Genomic DNA, 13,791 nt, shown 5'->3' with positions numbered 1-13,791 from the left:
TTACTTTGAAATGTGAGCTTCTGAATTAGAATTAAAACTGAACTGGACAAAGAAAATGGTGGTTCTTGATTGATAAATATATACAACTTTGACTATGCACTTTCAATGAGAGACATTTCATTTTTTTCTTACCCCAAGATCTCTGGAATTGTCTACATGAACACACACATAGCGTGCATTGATTCCTTTTACACAGTTAATTGTGATGTTTTTAGTTTTGTTTTTATCTTCATCTCCTGACTCCCAGAATGTTTCTGTAGACCCATCTGTTAAACTACCAATCATGGCAGGTCGGCTCGATGTTTTAATGTCAACAATGCTGGTTAGGTCTTTTAGACAAACCACTATACATAGTTCCTGTGAAAACAAATGGAAGTATTTAAAATATCTGAAAGTAAGCCCAAATACAGGCATTATTTACAATTTTTAAAACCATACAGGCATTTCTGTTCTGAGGAACAGAATTCTCTGAATTAAAGAAGAAATTTGTCATTTATTGGTTCAAATTATTCAGCTCTTTAAACCAAAGGAAGTATTAATAGCTAATAGTTGACTACATTAGGAAATGCCTAAACATATAAATAAATGGAAGAAAACACTTTAAAGATATTCATCAGGAGTATTAATTTGTGCTCCTCAGAGTAACAGAAGAAAACAAAGATATAAGCAAGAAAGAACTGCTAGTACACAGCATTTAAAAAATGAACTAACTCAATGAAGCAAATGAATTAACTAAATGACCTATAAGATATCCCCAAACACTGTACTTGCAAACAAGCACTTATGAGCACAGCTCCAAAATTTAGGTTTGAGTGATACACAGGCTAAGGATCAATATTTGAACCTCTAAAGTTAAATACGAGAACCTGAATATCGGCAACAAGATCCCAAACTGAGACGCATTCAGGGAAATACAATATTGCAATAAAGAATGTTTTAATTCAAACAGAAAGATCATAGGAAGTACAGGCTGTTCACAACTGATCTCTGCTTCTGACAGGTATAATACTTGCCTGATTCATGACTTCAAAGCCAGACTGAATACTGATACTAAAACTCTCTTCACTATCTCCATCATCAGATTTAGACAAAATATTGTTGATATGATGAAAAACATTGCTCTGGTGCAGGAACTGGTGATCAGATTGTTTGAATTTGAGGCTCCAGCACCTGGAAACATATTTAGTGGACTGTGAAATTTTGAATATTGTTTAAAAGACATAACCTACCAGTGAAACTATTAATTTTATCTTTTGCTTATCAAAATAATTTCTATAAACCTTTACCTTCAAAATTTTGCAGGATCTTAAATGTTTCTATGCATCATTTTGAGGAAGGCAGAAGTAAACTTTTCTTAGAATTTTAACAGTGAACAGAATAATTATTATTCAATTTGTATCTTTGAGACAGATACACAGGAAAAATTTCAAACAGTCTAAGGATACTATTCAGATGACAGATTTCTGAGCAAAAGGTAGTACGCTCCCATGCACGTACACACAGACGCTATGATATTATTCAATAATATGTTTTTCTTCATAGTGGATACAGTACAGAATTTAAGAGCAACTAGATTTTTCTCTACAAATTCTTTTATTCTATTATTTATATGGATAAACACATACATGTATCTTTTTCACACCTTTCCTATGCGTAAGGATAGAAACGCTCCTTTTCACACAGGCACATAAAGTTGTTTCAAACTTCCTATCTACACTGCAAAAATCTTTTCATCTATAATGTTACACCATTTCCGGCCTTTTAAGAATTTTCTTAATTTGCACTTACCTTAAGGCCATTTGCTGTAATGCACTACCACTGGGAAGAGACATCATAAGATCAGAGATTGTCTGGAGAAGGCGATGGAAAGTGTGGGGTAATGGGTGAGCTGCTTCGCCAGCGATCACTATATCTGACAGAGGATGTTCACATACTCTTGTGTCTTTTTCCTAAGATACAAAGCAATTTGTATGCTGTTAACAGACTTTCAGAGAAAAAAGGTTAAATAGAAATAAAAACATTTGGGATATTTGGGTTAAGAATAACTGCATCAATCCTATAATGAATGTGAAGTTCAAAGCATTTCCTGTCAGAGAATTTTTACAATAACAAGTTATACATGAACACCAAACAAGGAATTCAGGAAGTATACTTTATACTTCGACATATTTCTCATGATTTAAAGATGTGAAACATTGCATTGCATTAATTTGAAAACAAACTAGAAAAAACTGACATATTCCAGCTGTTAATAACAACTTTTTTGAACAGCCAAACCCAGTCATAACAAACATGCTAATTAAGCTAAAGTTATCAGCTGCTTTATTTCATTAGACCTGTGAAAATAATGATTCTTAGTTAAGGTGCGCCAGTATCAGAACAGCTGTGTGTTGGGAGCCAAGTTCCGCTGGGCAGCGGGTACGAAGGCAGTGGCAGAGGACCAAAGAGGGTGGCGGCCAGCAAGGCGTGTTATGGGGAAGAGTAGCAGAGAAAGAGAGGGAGGTTCTGATCACGATATCCTATTTCAGAAGGCAGGGAAAGACTCATCTATGACATTCAAAGCCAGATTCAAGCTTATTATTTTAAACCCATTCAAATGTCTTTATATATTCTTGCAAGTAGATTTTCCATGGATCTCGACTGCTTGAATGCCTAGAAATGCTATGTTCTTATTTGAAATGAATTTTAAGCACCTGCTTACCTAGACAAGAACCATCAAAACAGACATTTCTCTGTATTTTCCTGGAGGGTATAATGTAGTAAAGTATACTCAGTGTATGAAGTAGGAAGCACGAAATTGAACTCTACGCTAAATATAATCAATTATTCAGAAAAAGTTCAAAGCCTAGGTATTTCCCTTCCCCTCAAGGATCCTATCGACATGGATAGCATCCTGCTCCTCGCTGTCTCCTGTGCAGCTTATTAATTCTTACATTTTGATTTGCTTTAGCAAGGACACTGCCCTTGAACCTTACATGTTAAACCATTTATGGTTCTAGATCACCATCCCCCATTTTTACAGAATTCATCACTGGGACTTCTCATCCTCTCCCAGTGTATTAAAAGAATATGTAAAAATATTTCACATAAGGAAATGAATCCCAGTTGCGGACATGCACCAAACTGCCTTGGATTTATTACATTGTATACATATAATTAAATGGGTATTTTTATCACATGATCAGACTACTGAAGATTTTGTGATTTGAATATACATCACCTGAGTGATATTTAACAATTAGCTGAAAACTGTTGCCAGTTTCTTGTATGTCATAAAATTATTCACCCTAGCCAAGTGACCAAGGGGAATTTTTTAAGTCCTCCCTTCATTATACCAAAAGGGAAGCAGCATTCCCAACAGAAGTGGCATATTTTAACATTCCTTTCTAATCTTTATCTTTCAGTCAGTAATTATCCAAACTACAGCTAAGACAGTATTTGTTTATTCTTTTATATAGTAAAGGTTCTTATTTTGGAGGCAGACTGGCATAAGGACTAGTGGGAACCCATTTCCCTCACTCTAGAAGTGCTTTTGATGTAGCAGCTGAAATCATTACAAGGCAGAAAACTGTTGGAGACATGCGCAGAAACAATATTCTGAATATAATATACAGAGCTACTGGCCAATCAGCTTTAATGTATACATGCAAGAATTTGGCACACTTGAAAATAAGTATGTGGAATTATAAATCTGCATGTCAATACAGTAACACGGAAAAGTTGATATCCCACGTAAAAATCAGGACAAGACTACAGTTGCTTTGTAAACAACTATAGCAACGTACCAGGGCTACAATGCTGAGAAGACTCATTTCAGAACTTCTCATTTCAAAACTGGATTAGATTTGAAGTGATAAAAATTACCCTGGCTTACTAGCAGCTCTCCCATGATTTCTTAAGCTATTCATTATGGACATGATCCTGTTTTCAATCTGAGCTAAATCTAGAAGAGACTATATGAAGATACCTTTTGGAAAAGTGGTATGTTAGACTATACTATTCTACATGCTACATTTTCAGAATTAACTGTAGTTTTTTCCTAAATCGCTAAATTAACTATATCGAGTGCATATGTAATTACTTTTATATATATAATTATTTTTAAATCTATCGCTATAATTACTTAAATTAACTCTAGATTTTCAGAATTAACTATAGACTTTTCTTAAAGAACTGAAAGCTCAGCAGACTGAACAACAAAGCTTCTCTGAAAAATATTTTCTCTATTTTCTCTTTTTTTAAAAAATTTTGTTGTTACTGGATTAGCAAGGTCCTTGTGCTTTTTTCTTTTCCTTCTTTCCGATACTCACAAAAATAATGCATTAAGTGACTGTAATTCATCATTACACAAAACTTGGCAATTTTAGAAGAAAAATTAATGAATCTTTGACTATCAAAAGAGTTCAACTACAATTTAAGACTAAGAATTTTCATTCCATAATTAAGGTTCTATTTCACAAAGAGAGGATTAAGGTTTTGTGAGTTGCCTTTTGGTTTTGTTTGGTTTTTGTTGGTGGTTTTTTTTTTCCACATAATGAAATATTTCTAAATTGACTTAAAATCAACAGAGATACTGTATTTACAAAAGGAATGCTGAACCTCACTTGTTCTGCATTTTCTTTATTTGATTTATTTTCTTCATCCTCCTCTTCTTCAGGCTCTACAGGTGCAGGAGTCAGGGAAGCCACAAAATGCCATAAAATATCATGAAGAGAAGTTGTTTGAATGACGTTACAAAGAAGCCAGTTGAAAGCCTAAAATAAAATACACACAAGGAGTTATCAATTGGTTAAGCAAACTTGGAGTAAAGCTATTTCTTAAACCATTTATGTAAAGAGGTGCACTGATGCTTTTGGGCAGGCATAATAATAATAATATAACAACAACAATAATGTCTTCAAGTAAGACACATTGCTCTCTAGCTAAGACAGTTTATTAAAATGACAACTATATTAAGCAGACACGGCAAAGTAATTCACAAACAGCACGCACAAAAATAAGTTCTTTGAAAAAAGCTTTAAGGTTGAAAAAGCAAAGTTCTTCGTATTTTTAGAGATTATTACAAGACGAGGTGGTAGCACTCCTTACTATTTAAACTGGTTAACAAAGTAAAGATCCTTTTTAATTTAGAACTCTGCAGGCTGAGATTTGGTTTCCTTTTTTGGTCTCTCCCATTGACTGAAGTAATCAAACCAATTCAGCCACTTAAAATAAAAAAAAAAAAAAATCAACATAGTGGAGAAAAAAGGATATTTAAAAATTGTAATATTGTTCTATTCTTCTAAAAGCTGCAATATTTCTGCACGTTGACATTTGGAAATTTGATGGCTGGTGCTTAACAACAGAGGTGTGGTTTTTTACTTTATTAGAGAAAATCCACCTATATTTTCCCACATTACAAATACTTGAAAAATACCCACGCTGTATAAAAGTTCAGCAGAAACTTTACTGAAGCTTAGCTGAAATAATTAAAAAAAAGGCCTCAATGAGGATGCCTCTTGCAGCTTTTATTGAAGCAATTGAACTTTAATGGATCTTTTGGTTGCTCGTTCACTATCTATATAACAGGGGTAGCGTTCACCCATCTCAGAAGGAAGTTGTGAAATATCTAGATATTACCAGCACCAAAACAATTCTAAAGAAAGAATCCTCAGTCCGAGATTTGAAAAAAGAATGGCAAGCAAGACCAGGAAAATGCTGAGCAAATGAGGAGAAAGTAGTATTTATAAAATTGATTTTTGCAGCCTTAATAATATTCTTTTATCAGAGATTTTCTACACAACATAGTATTGAAGAAGGTTTATAGGCAATACTGCTGTATTCATAATTTTTAGAGTTCATAATACCAGTAAGTGAACTTTTAGAATGGGTTTACTGCACATGACAATTTTTTTAAAATCTATATAAAAATTACTTTAAAAAAATTCTGAATCGGAATTTACAAATGTATTATTTTAATCATACAAGATCTATTAGTATATTAATACCTCCATAGCAAAGACTCGGCAAGCAGATTTCCGTAAGGCCTGTTTCATTGCTATTTCGAGTCCTTCCAGATCATGATGCTGGATTACAAATGCCAATACTGGCCACTGGAAATTTCTCTCTCCTTTGGAAAGAGAGCTGTGGGCGGAGATTAACCGAGAAAGTTCAGGAGATGGATGTCTCAGGAGAGAGGACCCCACTTCTATTCAAAAGCATAAAAACATGCATACATTAGATTCTTTGTGCATTTTAATTTTATAGCCACAGTAAAAATAAAAAGCAATACAGCAATTTTAGAATTGATATGTTTGGTTTTTTTTCTGTGAGAAAAACGCATTAATAAAAGCGAAGTGGAAAAATGATGCTTCAACTGAGAAAGAAAATATCACTCTAAGCACAAAAGATACACTACAAATTTTCTTAAGCTAATCCTGTGCAGATTAACAAATAGCTAATGTCTATTAATAAATAGAAATAAAAGTCATTACATGTATTTATAAAAAATTATATTTGTCTACAGTTTCCAAGAAGAACTGCAAATCTAATACTGTATCCTTGAATATTTTTTTAACGTTTCTGAAGTCTATGCCCTTACCTGCATCTCCACTGTTGACTCGTCTCCTAGGGATTGCTTTTACACGTGCTGGCAAAATTGAGTGCTGCTTGTCATATTCTGATGCAACAACAGAATATGATCTTTGAAAGACTGTACGCTTCGCAAGATCTGTATCTGTTATTGGACTGGTTTCCAAACTACAAAGAAATCAGTGAAGTTATAGACTCATTAATGAATATATAGAGTATACTTGAATTACACATAAGTATTAAATAAAGACACATGCATTTCATAATGACAATGCTGCTACTGCATGAAAGTTTGTCTTATGTACCTAATAACTGTTTAAATGCTGGAAAAGAAGGAACACGTATTAACAATTACACATGATGAGAAAGCATTCAAGTGCTTTATAAATAAATGTAATGATGCACATGGTAAGTTCCACGAATTTAGGTATTTTTAAGAGAGAATACAAACATTCAGATCATGCCTGAACTGAAGTTTCAGCCCAAATTTGCCCTGAGAATGCATGTGAAAACATTACGGAGTGAATTTTTAATATGCAAGCCAGCTGAAATTTAGAACTTTATGTGAAGTAAAAGTTTCTGACATCATTACCCTTAAAGTCAATTTTCAATTGCTACGGCTATGCCTCTGACATGTTTTACTCCTCACCTTCAGTGGACTTCTTACAGTCTGCAGAACTCCCAGCTTATGCTGTCCCTACAGGCCTCCAGGAGACCATGGTTGTCCATAGTTTTATTAAAGGAATATACCAATTCGATGCACTCTTAAGGAGTTTTGTTAGAAATGTTCTATTTCTGAAAAGACTACATTGTATATTGTAGCATTCCAATAAACTGTTTCTGCAGTCAGTATAAAATATAACAGACTGAAATAAAAGCAGATTAAAAGCAAGTTTTCTCTTCGTTACATCCTCTTTATTGTATGAGGAATCACTGTTTGACATCTAAAACCACCAAGCATCTAAGTTGATTCCAGACTATTATTAACAGTAAGAGCCCTTTTTTCCCTGGCAAAACCAAAAAGTCTGTAATTGTTTGAATTCAATCATAGTAAGCTCAATGAGATAAGAAACTGTCTTATTCTGACAGAAACCATCCAGCACTCTTGGTCCTTGATAGCATTAAGTTGTCATTTCTTCTGTGGCATTTTAACTTCCCACAGAAAGAAGCAGCAACACTTGCTTTAAAAAAATCTAAGGTAATGAAATTCCTTCCTGTTCAAACTTCCCTTTATAATGAAATCCTGAAAGGAAGATAACAGCTACTTCCTTTCAAAAAAGGCTGCTAATCTGCTCTACAGTCAGTTGTGTTAAGGAACAGGAATACAGGGGAAAAAAAATGCTACATTTTCAAGTTCATAACAGCTATGGTCCTTGGACCATTGTTCTTTAGATCAGTTCTGCAGTTCTGGAGACTCTGGAAAACTCTGTCTCTATGGGAAATAAGCAGCCCTAGAGGAAGGACTATTGATAAATTTCCCTGATGTATGCTGAAAGTCCTTACAATTTCTGAGCAGACTTTTTCATATTTAGGTTGTAAAACCAAGACCTTTCTAGAGAGAAGCAATTGGTTTGCATTACAGTTAAAAGTTTCAAATCTGATTTGCAAACTTGCATTGCTAGCGGTTCAAAATATACCTGACGTGCTATGATTAACTGAAGATTTTGACGACAGCTTCAGAAGTTTTTGCTTTTTTCTTGCCGTTCTGCCGCTGCAGAGATTGATCTGAGCTGATCTGATACTTTAGCTACTTAATTACAGCAATGTTTTCTTTTTTTAAAAAAAATAATTGGTGGTGTGCTAATGCTTTAGCATTTGTACATAGTACCTAGAATTACAAGCAAGTACCTTGGAGGCATAGATTTCATGTTACTCTCTGGCTCTTCAAAGACATTAGGGCATGCATCAGGAGTGACTGAGATGTACGGCGCAGGTACTGAAGTTGAGCGCAGGTACCTCATCTCATCCTGGAAGAGGTTGTCATCCTGGTACCCAACAAAATTTTCATGATGATGCCTACATCAAATTAGATTTTTAAATTTGGATTAAGGATTACAAGTTCCTGAAACACACACATACACAAAAGTCCTTTGCCAATACATTTAGCCAGCCAATGCCACTCATTTACTCCTCACCTAATGCATTTAAGCTGGTTGTGACTTACAAGTGTTAGTGGAAAATATAATGGCATTTTCAACCAACAGGGAGTGGGCATCACCCTTTGTTATCTTTTAGTATTTTCATTAGGTATTTCCAGTATGTGTTTTAGGCCCAAATGTCTATCCATCATAAATATGAGACACTACAGTGAAATCTACTTAGAAATACCAAGTAAGCACAAGTCGTCTTGTTTCCTTCTTACTATTTTTAACTGCAGAGAGAGAAAAGTAGCACATATGTCTGCTACTAACACACTAAGTCAAACTCTTCAGGAAATGCTAAATTCTTTGGACAGAAACTAAACTGTTGTTAAAAAGTATTTAGCATCCAAAAGCTACTCAGGGTACATTTAACACTTGGAGCAAATAGAATCTAAGAAATAAGATCACAGATCAACAAGATCACAGAAATAGAAGAGAAAGAACAAAGATCATAAAGAATTAGGAAAACAGGTATTTTTCTATGTCAGTTTTAGTTTAGTTTATGCACACATTTTTATCCAACAGTATAAATACGAGTATTAAAATCAATATTCATAAACTTCCTTTAATTACCTTGCTAAAGTCTGTAGATAGAGACATGGCATTTTAATGGGAAAGTCTTCAGAAATTCCTTCTTTGACACTGGGAAGTTGAGACTGGAATGCTTTTGCAGGGTGATAGCAGAGGATACTGGGCTCAGCAGCACTACTCAGCGACAGTAAATACAGTGCGTTGGCTTTAATCACTTGATGTGCTTCCATAGTTGGCAAGGCACGCGGAGTCTTAACTTGCATTGGTTTTCTCCTAGATTGTTTAATCTAGAGATATTTGAAAAAGGTATATTTAAATTAGACTTCATCACAGGAAAAGCTGACTATCAATTATACTGAAGTTGCTTGATGAAAAATTGCTTGTTGTAAAATGCTTTCTATTACAAAGTGGTACTTCTATTATTTTTATAGCTTTGCAACCTTTTAATAAACAGCTGAAAGTTTTGATGTTTTCCTTAGGATGAATTTTGTGTGCAAACCAAATTTAATTTCAAAAATGAAATTAAATTAGCATTGTTCTGCTTATCTTAAAACCTCAACATATTTGTATGCTTTAAGCAAGAATTTGAAATTGATCATGGAAGACCACTGTAAGAACATCACCTTTTGTATTATTCCCATTAAAAATTCCTCCAGTTTGCCTTGTGTTTGGCGTCTGTATCCAGTGATCTGGATGATTAAGATCATTAAAGAAACTATAAACATATAAAGTTAAAACAGTACTCATATTTCAGTAAACAAATAAAACAGAATTCAGAGTTAAATAAACCGACACATACTTTTAAAAAATTAGGTACTACATTCAATGCTGCAGTTGTATTGGGATTAAAAAATAAAATTACTTTACAAAGGGATGAAATCTGGTCAGAAGTAATCAGCAAAGTTTCTATCTTATTATTTTAAATCTATCAATGGCCTAAGTGGACATTCCAAAACCTTCCAAAATTCTGAAATTCCAAAGTTTTTTTAACTACTCCTACATTATTTTCAAGTTGTGAACACAGTACTACTAAGCAGACAGAGCGCTAAATGTGAGAAACAGATGAAAATACCTTCTCTCTTGCTGCTGCTTGCTTTTCACGGAGATATTTTTCTCTGCATCGATCGCAAACCAAATACCAAGTGCTTCCTCCAATACCACCATCACCACAATTACCAGCCCATCCTCCACAGAAGTGCCCAATGCTATTATAACCTTGGCCACCTGCGTAACGGCCACAACCTACATCAGGGAAAAAGATGAAAAAAAAAAAAGTAATTTCAAAAGAATGATTATTAGATGATTTACTACCATAAAAGAGGGATGGAGATGGGGAAGGAACACACTTGTCTTTTCCTGGCCTAATTTTCTCCTTTTCTCTATCTCTGAAGTGTTTAAAAAACAAGGTGCATGTCCACATGTCCCACCAGTATCCAAAGAATCCAAATGCACTGTGTTTTTCAAGCTTTTATTATGAACTCGTCCAAAGCAGGAACAGCTCCCTATTCAGGCAGCCAAGTGATGGTTAGGTCGGTATTACATGTTAGCCAACATGACCTATGATCTAACAAACATAAAAACCTACCCCCGTCTAACAAACCTTAAAAGGGAATGAAGTGCATTCCTTTGCTGAATTCCTTTCCTTTCTCAGAAGGATTCAGGGCATTGATAACTGCTGAATAATAAGGCTCCTTAACTTTGCTTTAACTTCGCATACAGTGCTAAAACGAGGGCATAACAACATCAGCCTGAACTTCACTAACTGGCAAAATAATTAGTTATGTTTACAAGCTAGAAAAAAAAGAAATAATTTTGTCTCTAACAAGGCTACTTATTATTAGCTATATTGTAGCTAATCTCTTCTAAAGAAGCATCCCTTTTCTAAAGAAAACACAACTTATGTATCTTTTGAACTCAGCTGACCAGCTAGTCACTGGTCTAGCTAGTACTGATACACCTCATTTTCCTAAAATTAAACAAACTCCTGAAAAAAATTCAGGGACCCACATAAAGCTCAGATCCACAACTACTTAAAATTACTTACACAAGTGCATAAATAATTTGTGTGTCTTAAGATTTAGTTTAGCTATATAGTGAATTGTGTTAAAATGCTAGGCAAGACAGTCTGACATATTTTTGTAACAGTAACTAACACCAAAATGTGTGTGCAATGTATTTTACAGATGGACACAGGAATTAAAAAAATATGTAATCTTACCTGGATGAGCTTGTCTCATGTGGTAAGTCACAGGATATGGATGGGATTCTCCACACAACTCACAGATGGTGTCTTTTTCAGGTCCTCCCACTGCAAGCTGGGCCATCTCACCAAAAAGATTCCCCCTTGGCCTAGTCTCAACCTTTTCTTTTTTCTTTTTCTCTTTTTTTGTTTTCTTGTTATCTTTGTCACTGTCCTTCTTCTTTAACACTGCACAAGAACCAGGACTTGGAAAAATCATGTTTTGGGAAGCTGCTTTAATAGTTGCTAAAGAAATATCTTCCCAGAAAGCTACCAAGTGCTGCAATGTTAATGGAAGAGGAGACTTGGATTTCATTGTGTGATGACTGGATGTATCAAAGGAGGTAGTTTCAGTTTTTCCATCCTCACACTTCTCATGCAGAGGTGGTTCTTTTAACATTGAGAGGACTTTGTTTTTATTGATGCTACCCATTTTAGATATATCTGGTCCATGAGGTGAGATGTTGAACATGTTAAGAGCAGATGATATTTCCAATGAATGTCTATTTTTCAACTTGGTTTCTTTTTCCTCTGCAGGTTGTTGAGTAAGACTGTTTCGTATCGGTGCATGCTCTTTGGACAGTTCTGGATTAAACTTCAAAAAAGATGAACAAGCCATAGCATCATGAACTATTCCTTCATGCCAAAGAAACGCAGCAAATACAGCTCTAGCACATTCTGCAACAGAAGGTGACATTGCTTGCTTGGCAGGCTCTACAGGCTTGGAGCCATCTCCTTTGAAAAGGAAGCTGGATTTTTCCTTTTTGGGTCTTGTGTGCCTACCAGCACATTTACGGCTCACTTTTGGAGATGCTCTCATGTCTTGCTCATCTTTCAGTGGTGCTTTTCCTATGCTGAAATGAACTTTATTAGAACCATCATCCAGACTTCTGAATTCTGTGTTGTCTTCACAGGTGCTATCTGTAATGCTGTTAGTCTTTAAAGTACTTGAAGTACATACTTCAACAACCTCACTGTGAAGATTTTCTTGTACGACATGAGGGGAAGGAGCTCTATTTTCAGTTTCTGTAACAGGTTTTCCATCTTTTGCAATAATTTTTGGTTTGGGTGAAGTGGACCTTCCCCTTAAGGGTTCTGTTAGCGGTACTTTCTTTTTGCGAAGGGTGTCTGGATCTAATGTGTAAGAATCTGATTTGGATCGTTCTCGAGGAGGATCAAGCTTTGTTTTTACAGGGGATGAAGCTTTCTGAGGTAGATTTTTGTCATGGGGTGAGGAGGATCGTGGAGAACTAGCACCGGATCTAACAGCTGTAAGTGTCTTTGTCTTTGGAGAAGATGACCGGGTCCCTGGCCCTGGAGATTCAGCTCTCAGACTGGTAGTAGTAGCTCTTCCATCAGTTTTTAGTGTTTGCAAAGTGTTATGGTTTGGAGACAAAGACCTGCTGTGAGAGTCTGACCGCAATTTTGCGGCATCCGATTTCAGCATAAGAGACTCACTGGCAGATAAACCTTCTGTATTCCTGGGTTTCTTCTGGTCAGCAGCAGCTCTATTCATTCGCGCATCAAGCTTGGGTGACCTGCAGTCAGCTCTGTGTTTTGATGACATGTCTGATTTTCCTGCTGGAGAAATTGCTCTAGCAGCTCCTGTGAAATTCATTCGGTCACCTGTTTAGTATTATTTTAGAATAAATTATTATGTTTTGACAGTGATACCTTTAATAATACAAAGCAAGGATTAAAGATCTAAACACAAGGTAAAATTCAAAGACATACTTCTGTTCACATCAAAATGAAAGGAAATACAAAGGGAATTTTTCCCCCTAGAATATTTTCAATACATGTATTCTCCCAAAGATACAAACAAACAAGTGTTAGGAAGTATCTACAGAGAAAACACTACTATGGAGGTATCAAAAGGCACAGTTCACTATTTTGAAAAAACACTAGTAAAGGAAGTAAAATTTACATCCTTAGGTAAAATCCAGGAGTTAACTAAGTTTACCACAGTTGCAACAGAAACCAAGGATTATTTATATTTATTATCTCTATGAGTGTCAGCCTGACTGCAACAAGACACTTGCAGAAAGATCAAATACATTAACGTTTGTTTTCTTTAATGCTCTAAAGTCAGAAAACGTAGGAAGTAGATAAAGCTATAAGGCAAATTAGGTGAGAGGCTTACAATTCGCATCCATAATCTGAGGTGTCCACCTTTTTAAGACCACAAACTATCAATGTTCTGCTACCAGAACACAACCTACTAAAAAAACCCCCAAACCCTCACCTTTTTCAACAACTAAGCTAAACCATGAACTCTGGTCTATGATGTCCTTTTATTTTGATGCAGTA

General features: G+C 35.2%; 1 protein-coding gene across 16 annotated transcripts in view; it reads right to left on the bottom strand.

Annotated features, from left to right (window-relative positions):
- The window catches only part of MYCBP2 (MYC binding protein 2), a 205,067-nt gene that overhangs the window by 26,621 nt on the left and 164,655 nt on the right, over positions 1-13,791 (bottom strand). For 11 of the 16 annotated variants that reach the window (XM_054825908.1, XM_054825926.1, XM_054825935.1 and 8 more), the window contains 11 exons: positions 11,461-13,107; positions 10,315-10,484; positions 9,866-9,931; positions 9,285-9,529; positions 8,419-8,586; positions 6,581-6,738; positions 5,988-6,187; positions 4,605-4,754; positions 1,789-1,949; positions 1,014-1,170; positions 133-357 (listed from right to left, as the gene is read on the bottom strand). In XM_054825908.1, the coding sequence (XP_054681883.1) occupies positions 133-357; positions 1,014-1,170; positions 1,789-1,949; positions 4,605-4,754; positions 5,988-6,187; positions 6,581-6,738; positions 8,419-8,586; positions 9,285-9,529; positions 9,866-9,931; positions 10,315-10,484; positions 11,461-13,107 (3,347 nt within the window). The remainder of the gene's footprint in view (positions 1-132; positions 358-1,013; positions 1,171-1,788; positions 1,950-4,604; positions 4,755-5,987; positions 6,188-6,580; positions 6,739-8,418; positions 8,587-9,284; positions 9,530-9,865; positions 9,932-10,314; positions 10,485-11,460; positions 13,108-13,791) is intronic. The other 5 variants (XM_054825946.1, XM_054825963.1, XM_054826000.1 and 2 more) reach the window with 1 other exon arrangement.

This window comes from Grus americana, chromosome 1, assembly GCF_028858705.1.
Source record: "Grus americana isolate bGruAme1 chromosome 1, bGruAme1.mat, whole genome shotgun sequence".
In the NCBI taxonomy this organism is placed as follows: domain Eukaryota; kingdom Metazoa; phylum Chordata; class Aves; order Gruiformes; family Gruidae; genus Grus; species Grus americana.
Note: the sequence above shows the minus strand (reverse complement) of the source record. Positions and strands in the feature narration are given on the sequence as shown.